At 38.9% G+C, this 20,462-nt stretch overlaps 1 protein-coding gene across 1 annotated transcript in view; it reads left to right on the forward strand.

Annotated features, from left to right (window-relative positions):
• LOC117963454 (kelch domain-containing protein 8B-like) overlaps positions 1-20,462 on the forward strand; it is an 82,223-nt gene that overhangs the window by 26,815 nt on the left and 34,946 nt on the right. The window contains exons 3-4 of the mRNA XM_058988841.1: positions 10,861-11,025; positions 15,007-15,231. Coding sequence (XP_058844824.1) covers positions 10,861-11,025; positions 15,007-15,231 — 390 coding nt within the window. The remainder of the gene's footprint in view (positions 1-10,860; positions 11,026-15,006; positions 15,232-20,462) is intronic.

Below are 20,462 nucleotides of genomic sequence, written 5' to 3' on the forward strand. Positions count from 1 at the left end.
ATACTTATGCAAGCAAAATATTTCAGTTTTTTATTTTTCTTAAAAATATTTCCCAATGTCACCTTACAATAATTGATTTTGAGTTTCAGTGTTTTAAAATAAAATATCAAAGAGAACGAAATTTCAATGTACCATTTGTAATTCAGTAATTTGAGAGAATTGGTCAGGGGTCTGAATACTTTTGCAAGGCACTGTATATATATATATATATATATATATATATATATATATATATACACACACACGCACACACACATTAGGATCCCTAGCTGAAGTACGACCACATCACAATAACTGTGTGTGTATATATGTGGGAGTGCTGCATTTTATTTGTATGTTGTAATGTTAATAAAGGGTATAAAAGCACATCTAGATTAATATTGAGTTAAAATGCTACAATTCAGATCATTAAAATAGTCCCCATTGTCTCTGTATGTGTTTTTCATATCACATATCAAATAAATCCCCTTTCTCAGTACATGAAAGGGTTGATTCCTATCCGCCATGCCTAGCCTGTTTATTGTTCCAGGTCAGGGGCTGTGGATACATTGCAGAAGTGGTAATGGCTGTAAATGCCAGGGTATTGTCCCAAAGGATAGACCTGTCAGCACATGGTTTGTGAACAGTGTAGTGTTTGCCTTGTCTGGTCCTTTGTGTTTTTTCAAGTAAGTAAAATTGCATTTTTGATCTGCAATAACACAGTAGATTAGAAATGAAAAAATGAAAAATGCAGTCTCTCAGTGGAACTCATCACTGTATTTATTATAAACACAATCCTTGGAAACTTAATTGGTATCCACCCCTTAATCAAATGTGTAATTATCAAACCCCCTTTCATCAACGCCCCTTATTCTTCGTTTGTTTGGTGCCCCTCCTTCCCTGCCTCCACCTTGCAGCGTGCCTTGTCTAGGGGGAAGGTGGCCTCAAGTGCCACTTGCCCTGCCTGCTGGCATTAGTCATTCATCAAATTCATATACTGCATTCATCATAGTTTTTCCAGCATAGTGGTGGCTAACGAGTTCCAATGGGCAAAGCCATGGGCCAAATTCAACAATGTGATCATTTACAGGCATGTTTATTTGTCAATTCAATCCATTGTTCATTTCATTCCATTGCTGGTTTTCTCCTTTCTGAAATGTATTTGTGTCAGTAAGCAGCTTTCTTAAAAATGTATTCTGTTACTGTTATTGTTAGTAATGTTTTTAAAGTAATTCTACCTACACTTGGTTAGAGAGCTCTGTTTGCAAACCAGTGTAGAACCTGCATGGTCATTTTCCCTGGAGGGTGAAATTGTTCCAGCCACTTCAGTGGCGGCTTTCCAGGCATTAACCAACCAGCTGCTTTCCCTATTGACTGACATGCTTTCAGCCAATAACATGCGTTGACCCAAAAGACACTCCTGTGGTGAAATGACCCAGGAAGTACAAGTGTAACATATTTCCTGAGAAAACGGCATATAAACTGAGAAGTTTCTTTAACCTAAAGTACTACCAGTTATAATGTTTTAAAATTAAAATACATGTCTGCTACAGCAAGGGGGGGGGGGGGTCAATTCATTTTTTTCAATTCCAGTTTCTTTTCCAATTCCTTTTTAAAATCGATTCCCAATTCCAACTGCAATTCCCATTCCCATTCATCTTAATGAATTCCAACACATCAATGATCGAAATTGCAATTAGCAATATTCTGTTACAATGAGCTCCTCACAGTGGCAACACATTATTTCAATTGAAATTACTGTTAGTCAATTAAATTGGCTTCATATGAAAGCAGTGGAGCAATCCTGACAATTATTATGTCTCTGAAGTGTCAATTCCAATTCCAATTCCTTTGAAAGAATTGGAATTGGAGTTGGAATTGGGAATTGGTTGCATTCTTTTGTTAGCTACAATTACCTTAAAATCAAATGAAAACAAATGCATCTGTATTGTGATCTAGACCAGGCCTTTAAGAACGGCTGAAAAATGTGAGTGCTGCAATATTCCTGACCACCACTGTGCCTGCTGTACTAATGAATGAATCAGATCTCTCCTGCTGTCCCAGCTCAGTGAGAACAGGGGTAGGGGGAATACATTAGAGATAACATCCAGCATATGGCAGCCAATGGGTTTCTACAACAGAGCGCTCTGCAGATACCCCCATGGAGAGCTCACCTCATTCATTCAACCTGCGTTATCTAATTACCATGTTGTTGACTAGCTGGGAGGCTGCAGATCTTTTTTTTTTTTTTTCTTAAATGGCAAAGCTATACGATCCATGTGGCATCAAAGCATTGCAGAGATTTCTCAGAAAATAAATACCAAGTTGCTGTTTTATTAACCTTATCTTGTTGATGGTGGATTTTGTGGAGATGTTGCCTCAGCTCAACATGCCCAGCTTGGTAAATAGGCTGTATTGTGTCCCAGACTTTGATAAAATAAATATAGATGGTATAGCTAAAAAAAAATAAAGTGCCGTTTGTATTGTATGACTATACAGTAATACTTTGTCATAATATTCATGTAAAATGCCAGTGGTGTGTATAATATCTGGACCTATGTACTATGTACATATATATTATTGTGTATATACAGTATATATATACTGTATATATATATATACACACACACACAATAATAGATGGACTGCAGTGAGTTCTTAGGTAATTTGCATTAAAGTCACCAGAACCATGAGATGTAAATAGTAACTACAGCTGAAGCAGTTGGGTTGTTAGTTGGGTGATGTTTTGGTGTAGGAATTTCACAACTGTCGCAAAATACAGTTTAAAAGACGCGCTGAGAATTTCAGCAAAATGTCACGTAAAAAAGTCATTACACTTTCTGATGTACCATTGAGTACTTCATATGGGCTAAGACTCAGGGGTTAATCTGTGCTGGATTGCATTGGATCGCAGATCCATTACCTTTGTGTCATCAGATTAGTGGTCCTGCCGCTGGTATTGTTCAAACCTGAAGATTATCTTAAAACATGGGTGGGCAAAGGTCGGTATGCAGCTCCCGACACCAACAATAAGGCAGGAAATCTCAATCCTCAAGCCAATGAGAATTTGAAGGATATAATGGAAGCTGCTGTAAATCAAGGCCAGTACATTAGGTGTACTGTATAAACAGAAATGCTTTTCCTTATTTATAAGATCTGGTAAGATAACTTTTTATTTACAAATGAACCCCTGCTAGGACTTATAGGGCTTATAGGCTTATTCATCTGTTGCAAAAGAGGATACATCATGACTGTTCATAGAGGCCCATGAATGAGGATAGAGAATAACTGTTTACAGCTATCCACAGCACTATATGAACAACCTGTATATATAACTACTGAATCCAGAGAAGAACTTTCCTTAGCTCAAGCTCTGCATCTTCTTAGCAGCACTGCGGAATCTGGAACCACGTGCGATCCAGAACTAAAATATATATTCACGCAGCAGCATTGCATTGGTTATTTAATGCTAGATCTTGCAATAATTCTAACAAACTATTTATCAATACGGAGAGTCTGCCATTAATATCCCACACCAGGGAGACCCAACTGAATTTCAAAAATATATTGATTCTATGCCATGGAGCGAAATATTACAGAAGGCTCCCTTAGTTACAATATGCCGTGTGTTCTGTGTTCAGTTCAGGTTGAGATCTGAACCCTGGATCTCTCGGGCACCAGTCAAAAGAACCAGATGTATTCTGGTTTTGCTCCAAAAGCTTAGTTGAAAAAAAAAACAATATCTTTTATCTTTAGGCCGCACTGTCTTCATTTTCTGCTCAGAGCCCAGTTAACAGTTTCATTCTTACAGTATGTTTCCTTCAGCCACTGTCTGTTATATAAAGGTGTTGAACAACATCCCAAGCAGTCTTCACAAAGGGCCTGGCAATGCTTTGTCCAGATTCAATAAATAACGCAGAAATAAAGCTCAACAGTTGACATTCAAAACTACCAAATCAATAAGATGATTTTAGGCTTGTTTAATCCTTGTATTTTCAGTTTCCTAAAACCATCCAGCTGGCACTACAAATCACTGGGTCTCATTAACTGGTGATTTAGATTGAATGGCAACCAGTAATTGGAAGGGCTCTTAGCAGGAATCGAATGCAGGGGAGAGGAGTGCTTTTTTGGCCGTAATTGTAGAATTCAGTGGATTTCCTGGAGCTGTTCTGTTTCATGCATCAGTATTCACTGCATTTACTTGCTTTCTCGGAAACAAAGTCTGAAGACAGTTTTAGTTTTTCTGACAACAGCCATCCCCTGTTTGCATGACTTGAAATAGTTAGTTAATCCAATAACAATTCAGACATTCACAAAACCTATTCCCTCAGTCTGAAGAAATAGAAATCAAAATAAAACTTGGCTGAATTTGCTAAATATATCCAGTATATAACAAGCGTTGATCTAGCATTGAAAACACTTTTTTACAGCCCCAGCAACCCTTTTTTTTAATGGATCTCAATTTTGAATATATCTTGCATTGGTTCAAATCCAACGATAGGTGACTGGGCAAATCGCACTGTTCCAAATGATGCAGCATTGCTTAAACAAATGCAGAGCTTGACCTAAGGAAAGCTATTCTGTAAATTCAGTTGATTGATTTAGGTTCAACATGCTTTCTTTTCTATAATCACCTTTGTATATAAACAAAATACTCCATTAACATTCATGGCGTGGTTATTTCAGGAGGATAGCCAGAAACAACCCACTCAACTCCTTCAGGGGCTTGTGGTTTATTCCTCAATCCTCATTCGTCAATACTGATATATATGTACAACCTGGACCTGTAATATGAACATTAACTGAATTGTTAAATATGTACATAAACTAGGTCACAGCGCCCCAACTTGTTGCTATGGCAACATGCCTTTGGCGCTTGCTCTGCAGAATGCTTGAATGCTGCTGCTGGACTTGATGCATGTGAGAGAATGCTATGTTATTCATAAACATTTCATAGTGATAATACTCAAGAAAATGTACCATCATGTGGAGCAAATGATCATTTATTAAGTTCTTGATTTCTGCTGTCTTAAACTATTCAAAATCATCTGCTGTCTTAAACTATTGAAAATGTTAGTGAGGTCCTGCCTTCTGTTTTTGACTTTGCTTGCAGTTCCAATATACTGCAGGCCATGAAAAATGTAGGCATTGTAAGACTACCCAATTGGATTTGGCATTGCCCTGGTGTGGGGTACAGGTAGTGGACAAAAAAATGGAAACACCTGGGTAAATGAGGGACACCAAGTATACTGAGAGCAAGGGCTTCCACACAGGTGTGGCTCATGCGTTAATTAAGCAAATAACATCCCAACATGCTTAGGGTCATCTATAAAAATGCTGGACAGGCCTGGTTGTCTATAATTACGACTAGCATGGCTGCAAGAGGAGACCTCAGTGACTTTGAAAGAGGGGTGATTGTTGGGGTGCGTTTGGCAGGAGCTTCAGTGACCAAGACAGCTCAACTTTCTGATGTTTCACAAGCAACGGTGTCTAAGGTGGTGTCGGCATGGAACTCCGAGGGAATGACATCATCAGCAAGGGCAACAGTGGGCGGAAGCGCATACTCCAGGATCATGATATCCGTGCATTAATTCGAAGTGCAAGGCAAAACAAGCGAGCAACTGCAGATCAATTGACTGCAAATTTCAACCTGGGGAGCGAGCAGCCAGTTTAATCAAAAACGGTCCGCCGAGAACTCCACAGAGCGGGATACCATAGTGGCCCAACGCCCTATTAAGTGACTTTACATTTTTTTGTCCACTACCTGTTAACACTGCTTCAGTTCTGTAGTTTATTTAAGCACTGTTATGGATCAAGTCCATCCAGCAATGCTGTAATTTACCCTGGTGACAATGGCTACTTTCAAGAAGATAATGCACCCATCCACCATGGTTTGAGGAGCAGCATGGAGACTTCAGGCATCTTCCCTGGACACCACACTCCCTGGATATCAATCCAATTGAGCATGTGTGGGAGGAGCAGTGCATTAGTCATCCTCTGCCTACCTCTCTGCAACAATGGTTTAAATCATAATTTATATTAAAGTTGTCTTTATTTTCTTCTTCTAAATTCGGTTGCAGTTTATTCCGCTATTTTAGTGCTGGGACAAAATATTCATATATTCAGACAAACACTGCTTGAAGTGTATTCAGTGGCAAAAACTGACCCACTTTCATATCCATTCATATAAAATAATGTATTAATGTCTCTATCAAAATGAAAAGATAAGAAAACATACATGAAGTCTGAAATAAGTAACACACATTTTACTGTAAAGAAGAGTGTTTTCCACCTTAGTCATTTTACTTCCGAGAGATCCCAGCTAGTTATCAGACGCTTTAGAGGGGGGACTTTATGCCTGTAGCATTGTAACCGTACAGGGCATACTGCTGTTGGACCATACAGTGTAACACACTAGTTAGGGAATATGTCACTGTTTCTAATAGTCTATTTTTGTAACAGTACTTTTAAAAGGGCTCAGCAGGATTTCACATACTGGCTCAAATCTCCTTTTACGTAAGGCTAACTTCCCATGTCTGGTTCCCATGGTGATATTTTTTCTACAGTAAGTCGTATTTCTGATTCTCTTGATATGAACAGCCTGTCCTTAAGATATAATTCACTTGCTAACTTTAGTTATGTGAATCACATAATAGCTATAGTTTTTTTGTTAGTCAAGGTGTTAGAATTACTGTATGGTTGGTCATATAAAATGTGTCAACTCTAACCCTATCTCTCTAAAGGGTTGAGAGAGTATTTCAGTTTCCATACCCATCTATTTACTGCCCTCTATTTTTTGGTCAATGATACCCAATTATTTTAGACCCAATTATGTTCCCTCACCCCAACATTCTCCACAACAGCTCACATGACTGAACGCCTGTGGGTGCCCTCCAATCCCATGACCAAGCCAATTTCCTCTTTACACCCACAGGCTGGCCCTGCAGGTGTCCATCTGGCCAGTAGGGTCTACTGTAGCACAATGAGGAGAAACAGTCCGTGAAGATTTTGCCTCCCTAACTTGTGGGAGCACCAGAGCCAATGAGACACTCCCTGTGGAAATCCCAAGTGAAGAAGAGCAACTTTGCACAGCCAGGACGCTTCCCTGCAAGCCCTTGACTGTATGATTCACCCTGAACACCCCAAGGCCATGCCTTTAAAAGACGAGGGAACCCCTCCTTGTAAAGTATTTGAAGGTTTTATGAATAACAAGTTTGATATTCTGTTGTTTTTATTCATACAAAACATCCTTTAAATAACTCTTCAAGCTTTGTAAATCACCCGTTTTGATTAGTGTTCAAAGTCATTCGTATCCTAAGCCATAAATTAACTGCTGTTTTGTAAAGGTGAAAAAGCCTATCTTCAGACGGAATTGTATTACTCACTAGCTGTTCTAGCTGTGTAGAATGAACAGGTGCTTTTCTACTGTCAGAGTTCAAACTGGCCCTACACATCAAAGACAGCTCAGCCTCTTGCACTGCTGGCATGGGAAACAATAGAACTATACTAGTATTTGCAAGAGCTTCAAACTGTGTTCATTGTGGACAGGAGAATTCTCCTCAAAGGGTTTAAGAAGCAGGGAGATTTTAATGAATGTGGATGAGTGTGTAGGTAAGGGCTGCTAGCTGGAGTCGTGCTTTTTAATTTTTGTTGGGTGCATTTAGGTTGCCATGGTGTCTCCAGGGAGACGGGTAGAGATCAGAGCAAATATAGCCTAATTAGGACAGATTTTCTTATTCGCTCCCAGAACCTGTGAGAGTTCAGTCAGCTCTGAGGGATTATGGGTGAGAGAACTAGGGCAGCAGGCCAAACATTTGGAGGCTTGTGGTTCTCCCGTGAGGACTGATCTGTCTGGGCAGTGCTGATAATACTCCACAGACTTCACCTCTCTCAGATCCTGAGGTGAATATTATTGTGGAAATTAAAAGTCATAGAAATACCAGCCTATTCAAACACCACATTCTCACTCATTCCAGTACATCTTATTATCCCTAAGCATCCTCCCGTGCTTAGTAAACTGTCAGCTGACCAAAAGTCAGCAGTGATTGAGTATAGCTTTCAAAACGGAATCAAAGAATTAAAGATAAATAGCAATCTTTCCATGTTTTTGTTTGTTTTGTAAAATACAGCAGCTGAAGTTTTATATTCCATTGCAATGTGCGGAAGATACAGTAAGCATTAACTTGACACAGTAGTTAGGTCACTGGAAGCCAAACTGAAAGACAAGGTAATGACTGCTGAAGACTTTTTCTTTAGCCTGATACTCATGTCTCTGTTTCAAGATTCTAAAGTTAGCTTTTAGAGGGTGTCTGCCGTCTACCTGTGGGATGATGACCGCTCTACTCAGAAACTGAATGGCTGTGTCGCTGGCTAGTATTGCTGTATAGGTACGGTGGCTGATCTAGCCTGTGTTACACATGACTGGCAACTAGATCTGAATAACCTTTAACACAGACTATATGAAAAAATAAAAACCCAACATTTGAGAAATTGAAATACAAACCACGAATAAGAGTAAAGAGATGGGGACAGTGACAATAAAAAGCAAATGCATTTTGAAACTTACTGCTCTTTATATTTGAAACATAATTATCTTATAATTAAAACATGATTTATGGTGATTTATTATGTACATGCCTTCATGGTGCAGTGTTTCTGAACTTCGCGTCGCCGTCTAACACACCAGAGGACACTCTTCTATCTTAAGAGACATAGTCAACTGTGTATATTAACTCATTATAAATCACGTTTTAATTAAAAGAAGAACACAATATTATATTTTGTGAATCATTCAAGCATAGAAGTTATTGAAATAGCCACAGTGATAACAAAACAAGGTAGATGTATATCTGGTTAGTTTTAGTTTCTTAATAACCTTGATAAATAGGGACCCCAGAGAGCACCATCTCTGAAGGCTTGACCAGGAAGAACATGTAGGTCAGTGTCTTCAGTATGAAACTCTCCAGTCCAAGCACTGCTTTCCAAGCTCCACGTCGACTGAGCGACAGTGTTCTGACAGCCATTAAGCACCTGTCTAATAGACAGTCATAATATAGACTCTGCGGAGGCAATGATGGATGGTAGGCATTAAAACACTGACTGGCAGTGATGCACGGGGAGAGACAGTTTTTTTAAAATTCCCTTTCAACAGGAAGAACCAAGTATATAATTTAGAATGCAGGAGTGTCTAAGTAGCATTATAATGTTCTGTCAGAACCTGGGTTGGTTTCACTCGTCTACAGTAAAGAACACCATTACAAATGGCAAGCTTGTCCGTGCCACTCATCCCCCTCCACTGCTCTGAATGCAAGACCAGAGCTATCAGTAGCATGAAAATGTACACACAGATGGCCTTTTCTGTATATGCCCTCAGATTCTTATATTCTTATCGCTAAAGTATACCCACACAGAGTTTCATCATATTTGAATAAGCATTTCTCTAGAAAGCATCCAGTACAGGCAGAGACACAGACAGACATGGTGCTTCCATGGTGCTTCTTTTATAGCTTGTACTAAAGAAGATCAGACAGTATCCATACACCCACAGATCATGGTTCACTCAATAAGGTCCTTAACAAGTTACATCACAAACAGCACTTCTCAAGATACATGTAAAACATGGGACATACTTTAAAAAATAACCTGTGCTAAAGAATGTCCTTTAATCACAATTAGATAGCATTTTCATCACAATTAGATACGTATTCAGGTATATGTAAAAATGTCTGACATACTAACAGTCTGACAGACAGACAGCCTTTGTACACCCCCAGATTACCATATACTCAATAACTTGTGCTACTGTATGTATGTATGGCCGCTTCCACTGTACCCAGTGGTGGGGATATGCATTCTCAGTGGGGGATAAAAATACTGCTTTAGTTGATAACTAAATAGATGGATTCATTCTCTGAGACGTTTTTTCCTAGAGGAATCCGGTGGAGGCTAGAAGGACTAGTTAGATAGAAAGAGGATGTACTTTTATTTAAAATGGACAGTATTTCAGCACTCAGTCCCTCTCTGAGAGATCTTATTTTCAGAATTGACTTTCAGTGTATGCACTGATAGTGACAGGGGTGCCCTTGAGGAAAGGATATGGGAACTGCTGATGTGGAACTGATGTAGACTAACTATTAATGATAGATTTACGCCATAAAAAGGCTAGGGGGTTTTGCTGAACAGTAATACTCATTTTCTGTGTCCTTGTTTGCCCTTGTCCCTCATATCCTAAAGGAATACGGTTTAGATATGAATAGATCACTTTTATTTTAGCATTCAAACTGGATTCAAAGTGAATTCCAAGTCTGTTCTTTTTGATTAAAAATTAAAGACAGGAAACTAAATACGCAAATAAGAGAGATGTAATGTTACATGAACTGTATTTATTTACAGCAATGCATTTATAATGCAGACGAATTTAGAAAGTTCAACTTACTGAAATGGAATCCAAAAATAATCTACATTGAAGCATCTACATTCCTTCATGAATGCTTTTGGTTCTTAAGACCATAAATGTCAGAACTCCCCAAAAACTGCAATAAGAATGCATTGTGAATGCAAAAACAGGATTCATATTTTGGGTGTGCCAGAATGGACAGTCACAGGAGGGCTTGTAATTCCTCCTCCTCCATCCTGATTAAATTATATCTGCACATCAGCCCAAATACCAAAAACCAAGCAGATGGAACATAGCTATAAAACACTCACTATAGTAACACATTTTGAATACAAATATATTTCTAAACGTTCACTTAGTTTACTGCCTCCTTGTACTAAGAGCTTGACCACACTGGCCCTGCCTCGCTTGTGTATCTGTGATTAACCTGCTGTTGTTATTTGGCACTGCTGTCTACCATGCTGTTCTCTGTCTCACTCCTGCAGAGGGGGAGGTGTATGCCCTCGGAGGAATGGGCTGCGACACGTCTCCCCAGGCCCTTGTTCGAGTCTATGACCCGGGCAGGGACCAGTGGCAGCCCCTTCCCTCAATGCCCACTCCCAGGTACGGGGCCTCCTCCTTTCTTCGGGGGAACAAGATCTATGTGTTGGGTAAGTAGGGGTGATGCTGTCCTGGCATCTACAATGAGTGCGCTTGTCATACAGAAGAAAAACTCTTATTTTTCTATAAACCATTTAGTTATACTGATAAGTGTGTAATTATAGCCATAGAGCTATATACAGTCTGTGTACCCTTTTCTCATAGTTTAGGTTAACCTTTCATTTCTTGACTGCTCTGAAGGTACGCTACAGTACTACAACCCTACAGTATATAGTAGTAGACCTCTCAATGGTCTGCTGGTCAAGATTCCACTCTGTACTGGTCTCTCACTTTGTTTAACTCTGTCATTCACCTGTCCCATAGTTTTAGTAAAGCAAGATGGCACACAATTTGGAACTCTTTCTGTCCAGCAAAGAAAATGTATTCAAAATGAAGATCGACTAAACAGTGCAGTCAATTGAAATGCAGCCAATATCTGACAGCGTCAAAAGTGTTCTGATCAGAATTGCTCAGCATTTGCCTAATTTTCTGTTGCTCAGGAACAAGTAAAGCAGATAATTTATCCCATCCCCAAATTATCATAATGATCGCTGCAAATAGGGACCAAAAAGATTTCTCTATACCGTACCCCCGTACTAGACTTTACAGAAATAGATGTGTGTTTTGATTGCAGCTAAAATTACCTGGATATAAACATTAAAACGCAACTTTAAAAACCTGCTCTTTAAGTACGGTTCATTTCAGTTGTTTTTACTGCATTACATTGGAGTGTCTCACTAGCCTCAAGGACTCACAAAGCCAATACATTCAATATCCCCCACTAAGACACTAAGCTATTTATGTTATTGGATTAAAGATATATAAAGGATGAAAATGCAGAGAAGCAATTTGATTTATGAAAATGATCCAACGCAGCTGAGTCCAAGGTGCCCAAAAGGCTGCAATGTGCATCAGTGTATAATTGCACTTCTGTTCATCCAAACACCAGTGATATTTTAAAAAACAAAAAGGACAGCGGTGTAGTAATGAGGCAACCGCAGTGAAGTGATGGCTCTCACTAAGCAGGCATTGTGATGTCATAAATCATACAGCAACATAAACCCTGTTTTTTTTCATTTGCTTTTTAATCAGCAGCTTGGGAAGTTTGTGAACAGTTTACCAGTTATTCAGATAGTTATTGAACAGTATTTTTATATTTCTATAGTAATTGTAACTAACAGTTCCATACATTTTCTCCATCATGCACATCCGTTCATAATGTACAGTGGGTCTCAAATGTGTAGGTTTTGAAAGAAGCACTTGTTTTAAAGAACATGAATTTTCATTTTGATATCTGGTACTACACTATATTAAAGAAATCTGTGTTTGCCAGTCTTGCTTTCATGCTGTCTTGCACTTCCTGGGTCACCTGGAGGAAGCATCCCCAACCCTTTACTGGCTTCTTTCCGTTCGACAGCCAGGTAGCTGCTTCCCCTATTGACTGACATGCTTTCAACTAACATGCTTTGACGCAGAAGACACTGATGGGGTGAAATGACCCAGGAAGTAAATCAGTAACAGGCTTCCTGTTATTATTTTGAACTGGGGCAGAAGTGCAACAGCATGTATTGTGTACCAAAAACAAATGTGAAATCTAACTTTTATATATGATATTAATTGTCTATATATATATATATATATATATATATATATATATATATATATATATATATATATATATATATATATATATATATATATATATACTGTATGTGTGTGTGTGTGTGTATATATATATATATATATATATATATATATATATATATATGTATACACACACACACAGAGCCCAGTGTTAATTCTACTGCAGGATATATAAGTTTATTTCTAATTCTGTAACACACTGTTTTTCAAAATGATAAACTGTTCAACTTGGCATTGGATTAATAGCTTAGCAAGCTTGGCCTGTATCGTTCCTATTTCCACTTAGACAGAAGGAGTGCATTTGTAGGAGTGCAGTACATGTGACATTTTCACACTATATAGCTCCATATGGCAAAATATTTTAGTGCCAATATTTGGAATGCAGAGAACTGAATCTTCTGTTCCATGGCTTTGTAATTTTTCTAGCTCTTGTTATTGTTAATATTTATATAAAAATAATATTTAAAAAAAAAAATATTGAATCAGAGTCCACTAATTTGTATGTATAAACCTTCAGAAGTGCATTATGCAAATGCATGCAGATTGGAACATACAAATTCAGAAAGTAGTTTTTTTTTTTTTTTTTTTCCAACTGTAATCCTTTTACAGTTGAAACACGTGTCATCTGCAGTTATAAATGGCCACGTTTCCATCTATACCCCAAAGCAGGCTGTAAAATCCTTCATTCATTCCAATCTCAAACTGGGGCTCCCTACCGCTACCTCCATCTGCCATCTCCAGTCCAAACTGATACCAGATGTTACACACACGTCAAAGATCACCTTTATGCATCACATTTGTGCATAATTCCTATTGATAAATCCCTTCACCTGCCTTCAATAGTTCCATGATCGTATCATTAATTGACAGCATTGCTTCCCCCCTGTAGGCACTGGCTGGCACCAAGACAATTTTCTGTTGGGAAAAAAAGTCTTTATTTGATCAGGTGGGAACTAGTCCCACTGCTTCATCTTTCACAGAACAAGTGAACATAAAATAAGTCACATTTAAAACGAAGTAAAAACAAAACATCAATAAAACAAACAGACTTATTTGGCAAGTGACTCCTCCCTTTTGCAGCAGGATACTACCTGTTTATATACACACCCACCTAGTCACATGACTACGAGGGCCCAAACAGAAAATTAGGTCTTTAAAAAACGATTTAACATTCACTTTACATTTTAGGGGGCAAAATACATTCTTTTTACACAAAAGCAAATAATAATGAAGTTAAAACCCTGTCACACTCCCTCAGTCTGAGATTTAACACCTGCCTCTTGTGTCCTGCACACTTGATGCTTACTAGGTAGCTTCCGCCACTCAGAAAGAACTGATTTCAAGTCCTTGCATGCATTTTTCATGGTACCTGGTCAGAGAAGAGGTTTTGATAGTGACATCATGTTGCAGACGTACTTGGTACGGTAGATACTGACTGGCCAGCACATTGAATACGTTGCAGGATACAAATAGTACACATGATGTGGTCACGTCATGTGTATAGACTTTTATAAGCTGTGCAATAGTTAAGTGCAACTATTCAAAGCAGAAGGATTTCATCGATTTCACTTGGGGACTTGCCTGTTTCCCACCTACAGGGGGTAATGCTTGTAATGTTTTTCCATAAAGAACAAACAAAGTACATTTATATTTTGAGACTCCTTGACTACACCTGAGGGGAATGATAAATAGGTTTTGCTGTGGTTCATTCCTATAGATTGGCAGGTATGCAAAATCATTTTTGATTCAGAAACACCAACAAAGGACTGCTGCAGCTCTGCACTACATTCATCGGCATCCTGTGAGTCGAGAGTAATTCTCTCTATACAGTTACAGTGGTGTCAGATACCATTAAAATGAGCCTTTGTATCTCACACACAGCATGCTTAAATTCCATATGCTTTCATGCTGTCTGATGCCTGTCAGCTTGGGTCAGTGTATGTGCTCTGCACTTCAGTGGAACAAAATAGTTCCATACATTTTCACCACCTTGTACACCCATTCATTATATAGGTCTCAAATGTGCAGTTTTCAAAGGAGCACAATATAGCACACATGTATTTTAATTTTAAAACATGATATCTGGTACTACAGTAGTTTAAAATATATTTGTTTCGAAATACCACATAATACCAATGTGGTATTTTTTGTACATTCATAGTCATGTTTGGTGTCTCATATTACAGACAGTTTTGCAGTTATATGCGCACCATGGAAAAAAAATGACCAGTGACCTTGACCTTGATTTGCTGCCCTATGAAACATTTTAGCATCAATATTCCTCTTGTATAAAGATACATTAACAGTAAACTGTTAATATCCAGCTCTTTCTGCGGTTGACTTCTCAGGTGGAAGACAAGGGAAACTCCCTGTGACTGCATTCGAAGCCTTCGACCTGGAAGTGAAAAGCTGGACCCGCTTTCCCAGCATCCCGAGTCGGCGTGCCTTCGCCAGCTGTGCCATGGCGGACAAGACTTTCTTCAGCCTGGGGGGGCTCCAGCAGCCGGGACCCCACAACTTCTACTCGCGCCCTCACTTTGTCAGCACCGTCGAGGTGTATGACACAGAGCTGGGTGAGCAACTCCATGGCTTGATTTGTGATAACTTTCATGTGGTCATGCTGGTTTAAGAGACTGTAATTCTGGGTTTGCTTGTTCAAGAAGAAACAGTATAAATACATGTTGGTGAGCTTTACTGTCTATACTCTTGTATGTACCTGGTTGCTGTCAGCCTGCACTCATTAAAAGTGAGGGACAGATCTGGCAGTTGTTATGAGAACTTCTCCTTATAGTGGCATGCGCACCGCCTCAATCCTGACCTGCACACTGCCTGTCAGACTGACGTTTGTGCTGAATTCTGTTTAATGATGATAAATATCCACTGAAGGCTCGGTCAGGAACACCTAATTTATATAGCTTCTGACCGGAGTGGGATCCGAACCTAGATCTCCCAGAGTGTCGGGTCTTACAGACCAGCTGTGTAACAAACGCCTTTCCCAATTCCCAACTCCAGCTCCCTGGGAGTTGCTGGGACTGTCAGCTGGGTTTGCCAGTCCATTTCACTGAGAGAAGAGTGGCTACATGCTGTTCTGTATATGTATATGGTGATTTTGCAGTTAACTATGCTTTCCAATGCTTATACTGGGTTGACCATATTTTCCTAGTTAGCAGTGATTCACCATGCTTAAACTGGCAAGCATGGTTACCTATTCCCTTAACTGATTCCAGACCAGCTTTCTTGAACATTTCCACTGGTGCTGCATTGGTTATAATTCTCAGAATGTTTTAAAGATTTATTTATTTAAGGGGTGGGGGGTGTAGGGACCCCCCTGTTGACTCCCACCTCCAGCACCTACCAGCATGAACCCTCTTCTAAAAATACCACTGGTGTGGGAAATCAGAGCTGCTGGAACCATCTGGTGCAAGAAGGATTTAAACACATCACTAATAAGAATCAGCTGTTACTGTATCTCAGTTTTGAGAATACCTCTTAATAATTATTACCAAAGCAGACGCTAGCTTGGTAAAAACAACCCATCACTTCATCACATTAAATTGTTTCAATGAATCACCTCAGTTAATTATCACAGTCCCTCTACTTTCATAAAACTCTGGAACTGCTTGTTACCTTTATGTTTTAATCTTGTCATTTGTTGTGCATTTTTCTTTTAATTGTGTCGCATCGGGCAGCCAACAGAAGATTACCACCAATTTGGTCTCATTCCAAGATAAATCACTTACAAAAAAGCACTTTTAGTACTGCAAAGTTATTAACTTTTTACTACTACAGTACTAATAAAGCCATGAATCTTGGTCAAATACTTACAGTAGCAGTGCCAGATTTAAAGCAAATATAACTACATATGCAGTATGTGTTTATTCCTGTATACATTATAGAAGGCTTATGATGTTTGCCATCATTCTAAATGGTTACTTGACATTGGCTACTGTACTGTAATGACAAGGCATGTAATTAGGCTGTAATACACTAAACAAGTTCATTTGTTTCTGTAAAATTCTGAAATGGATTGTGAAATATATGGGACATATACTGTCAATGGCCACTTTTCATATATGAGATATTATTTTCAAAATATTAGAATTTATTTTATAAAATATTGACATCCTACATATGGTTTCATACATTTTGTAATACATTCTGACATGGTTTCTAGTCACAGTAGTTAATTTGCCTATAAACCTTATATAATATATAATAAAAACTTTAAGTATGGTCTCCATAGCAACAAGCACTCCCCTGTATCCAATGTGCAAAAAGGAATCCAAATTTAAGTTTAAGTAGCTCAATGTCTGGGTCACCGAATATATATTGCTCTGGAAATGTCTTGTATGTTTGTGGTTAGTTGCAGCGAGTCTAAAAAGACTCTTTTAACTGGTGGTTGAGATTACAGAGTATGCGTGCTTAGTTCCCTGAACAGAAACGTGCTTCATGCTCCGGGACTGAGAAAAAGGACAATTTTATATCTCGAGGGTCCAGCCATTTCTTTGTCAGATGTTCCAGGTTTTTACCCAGGTCCCTAGCTGTGCAGCTCCCTCTGAGTAGAATAAGCTGAAATGGCTTCTCTCAGGTAAGCTAAACCAAGGTAATTGAAATGGCTGGAAAGTGAAAAATGTGACAGGCATGTTTGAACAGCTAAGGCGCAGTGGGATACGGCCAGGGGGTTAATCCACTTTCACTAAGGAGGACTTAACATTGGATTGCCCAACACCTCCAAGATGAAGCAATCAAATAAACCGAATAAGAATACAACTGTATAAGAAATACAGTGTGTTTCACAAATTCACCTTGGCAATACTTGGAGAGAAAACTTTAATAGGTCCAACTAAATTGATTTGCCTCTTGCTCGAGTTATACAGTAGGAGGTCAAGTGATGAAACAGCTTGGAAATTAGACAGAAGTGCTGAAAAGTAACCCTTTTCTTAATCTCTGCTTTGAGAATCTGCCAGAAAGTGCATTAATTCCACACTTGGCAAGATAGTCATAACCAGCTGTAAAGCTCTCAAAGCAGGCAATTAGCTGTGGTATATATTCTTTGTCAGAGTATTGCTAGGGCAGTGTTTAACCCTATCTTAGCTTACTAATAGCGGTTTCTATCAGTAAAATGGCTGGCATCATCATCATTTTTTGTACAGTATTTGAAGGACATAAAGCTAATGAAATAATTCCAGTAAATCTTTAGCTCTCAAGCATTACCATCATTCCGTAGGTCTCACATTTTCCATCAGCAAACATAATGGAATAAGTATTTTTTGTAGCAATTAGTGAGGGAAAATGGACCACTTTTTTCCATGCACATATTTATTTATTATTTGTTTATTTAGCAGACGCCTTTAACCAAGGTGACTTACAGAGACTAGGGTGTGTGAACTATGCATCAGCTGCAGAGTCACTTACAACAACGTCTCACCCGAAAGACGGAGCACAAGGAGGTTAAGTGACTTGCTCAGGGTCACACAGTGAGTGAGCCAGGATTTAAACTGGGGACCTCCTGGTGACAAGTCCTTTTCTTTAACCACTGGACCACACAGCGTTGTATTTAAATCCTACATTTTCATATTCAGTTGGTATCCCAGTCATAAGGTCACGCGAATCATCTAACCCATGGACATCATTTATAGTGATATGAAAAAGAGCCATTGGTAAGTGAGTGGAGGAGTTGCACAGATAGATTAGATTTATACTGATATTACTTTTGTAAAGTAGGATACTGTATAAAGTAGACCTTAAATACTATATTTGTGGTCAAGAAGAAGGTCAAATTGAATACATGTATATCTCATTGTCACAAGGCTGGCTGAGTGGTGACACGTCAGACCCGGAAGAAACAGACAGTCAGAGACAGCGAGGTTGGTGAAGCTGAGCACTTGGTTGTGCTCAGCATTTAATAAACAAAACAAGAGAACACAAAAAACAGGACACGGCACTTACGCCAAAATAAATATATAAACAAAACGCACTAACACACAAAAAAAGCGGACGAACGTTTAAACAAGTACCGTGCTGGCACTTCCATCACCGTGTAGCAATTGTTATTCTTTACTTTAGCTTTTATTTCTCCTTCTCTCTCTCCCGTTCTCCACTCACGAACACCCAACCCCGAGTGAGTGAAATGTGCATCTATATATACTGTTGTGCTGGGATTTAATTACCAATTAATTATTCACTTGAATCCCAGCACGTGAATTCATTACGTGCAACCCCGTGCCTAAATATAATTATACAATTTAAATGCTCGTGCTGCACACACCCATTTATATCCCGTGTACCAACTACAATGCACCAACATTTAACACACCACACACAACATACAACATATAACACACACATGCACACAGGGGCGGGGCACATTGCCACACTCATTCATATACACATGTGTTTGTTTAATTCAACTAAACATATTTGTCAATAACAAAGAGCATCCCTGCCCGCATGTTATGGTAAATATACTATATATTGCATAAGGTTTAGCAACGGGTCAAAGCCCTTGTCCTTCACCCATTGAGGTATGGTTTGTATCTGTATGAGGTATCCACTTACAGTGGACTAATCCATTTGTGGTAAAAACACCACACAATTTGGCTCAACTGCCACCTTTGCAGTAGGTTTTAAAAGAAAAGTCCAATTAATGGAAAGGCATGACGACTGAATTACACCCTTACCCTCTACAAGGGTGGTTGGTGTGACTCACTCACGCTGTCACTTATCTGTGCTCTTCCAGTTCGAGGATTATTAGGGTTGACTTCAGGCTCCTGTGTTGCTACAGTCACTTTGCAGTCACACCGCCAGCTGAAGTGTTTCCAGTCATAGAGAATTTTGTTAATGCTTGACAGAAGCGGTAACGAAATGCAAATTGTAGGCTGTTTGGGAAGACAAATAGCAGACTGTTCAATATATTGCCTTCTCAGTGTGTGCGTATTGTCAGTCTTGACACCTGGAACAATTATCTATAATTATCTTTAAAAATGTAAATCAGTGTGTCCACTAATTTCAAACTCACAGTGGAATTCTGTTCTAAAAATCTACACTTCATTTTGCTTAACAGCTTTACAGCCAGGCTTTTTTATTTTTTTTATCAATGTATGTAGGATTAGTCTGGTTGCTCTTCACCAGAGACACCATGTCCTTTTGGTAATGTGGTGACCAGAACTGAACACAGTATTCTAAGTGCGGTCTCACCACTGCATTGTACAAACCTATCATAACCTCCTTTGATTTATATTGAAGTCATTGATGTAGTGCCCCTCTGAGTACATGCCCCTAATTAGAGGTGTCTTCTCTTACAAGTCGTCTCCGTTTCCTTAGCTTTAAGCACTTATGAGTGCACTTCCATGTACTTTTTTGTATTCACACTCATTTTGTCTTTCGTGTGCCACTTTGCAAAAGGCTTTTTGGAAAGGTTTTTATATCATACATTGTTTTGTATCCTTCCTTCCAGTAACTTCTTCAAAGAGGTTTGTCAGACAGGACCGTCCTTTTCTGAAGCTAGGTGGGCTTTTTTTTTTTTACATGTTATGGAGTTAAAGCTAACCGTTCTGTAGTTTCCTGGTTTTGTCTTTTTATATATGGGAGCACATTTGAACTTCGACAGTCAGCTGGTACATCTCCTGCATGATATGAGGCGTGGTGGAAAAAGAAATGGAGCTGATAAAGGGAAGAAAAACAGAAACCATAGGGATTACATCTTTTAATACATCCTCAAAATAAGGTTTATATTTTCTGGCAGTCTTGTACTGTTTGCATATTAATCTGTAGTCGGTTAGTGCTACAAATTAATTTAGTAATC

The sequence above is a fragment of the Acipenser ruthenus genome, chromosome 16, assembly GCF_902713425.1.
Source record: "Acipenser ruthenus chromosome 16, fAciRut3.2 maternal haplotype, whole genome shotgun sequence".
NCBI lineage: Eukaryota > Metazoa > Chordata > Actinopteri > Acipenseriformes > Acipenseridae > Acipenser > Acipenser ruthenus.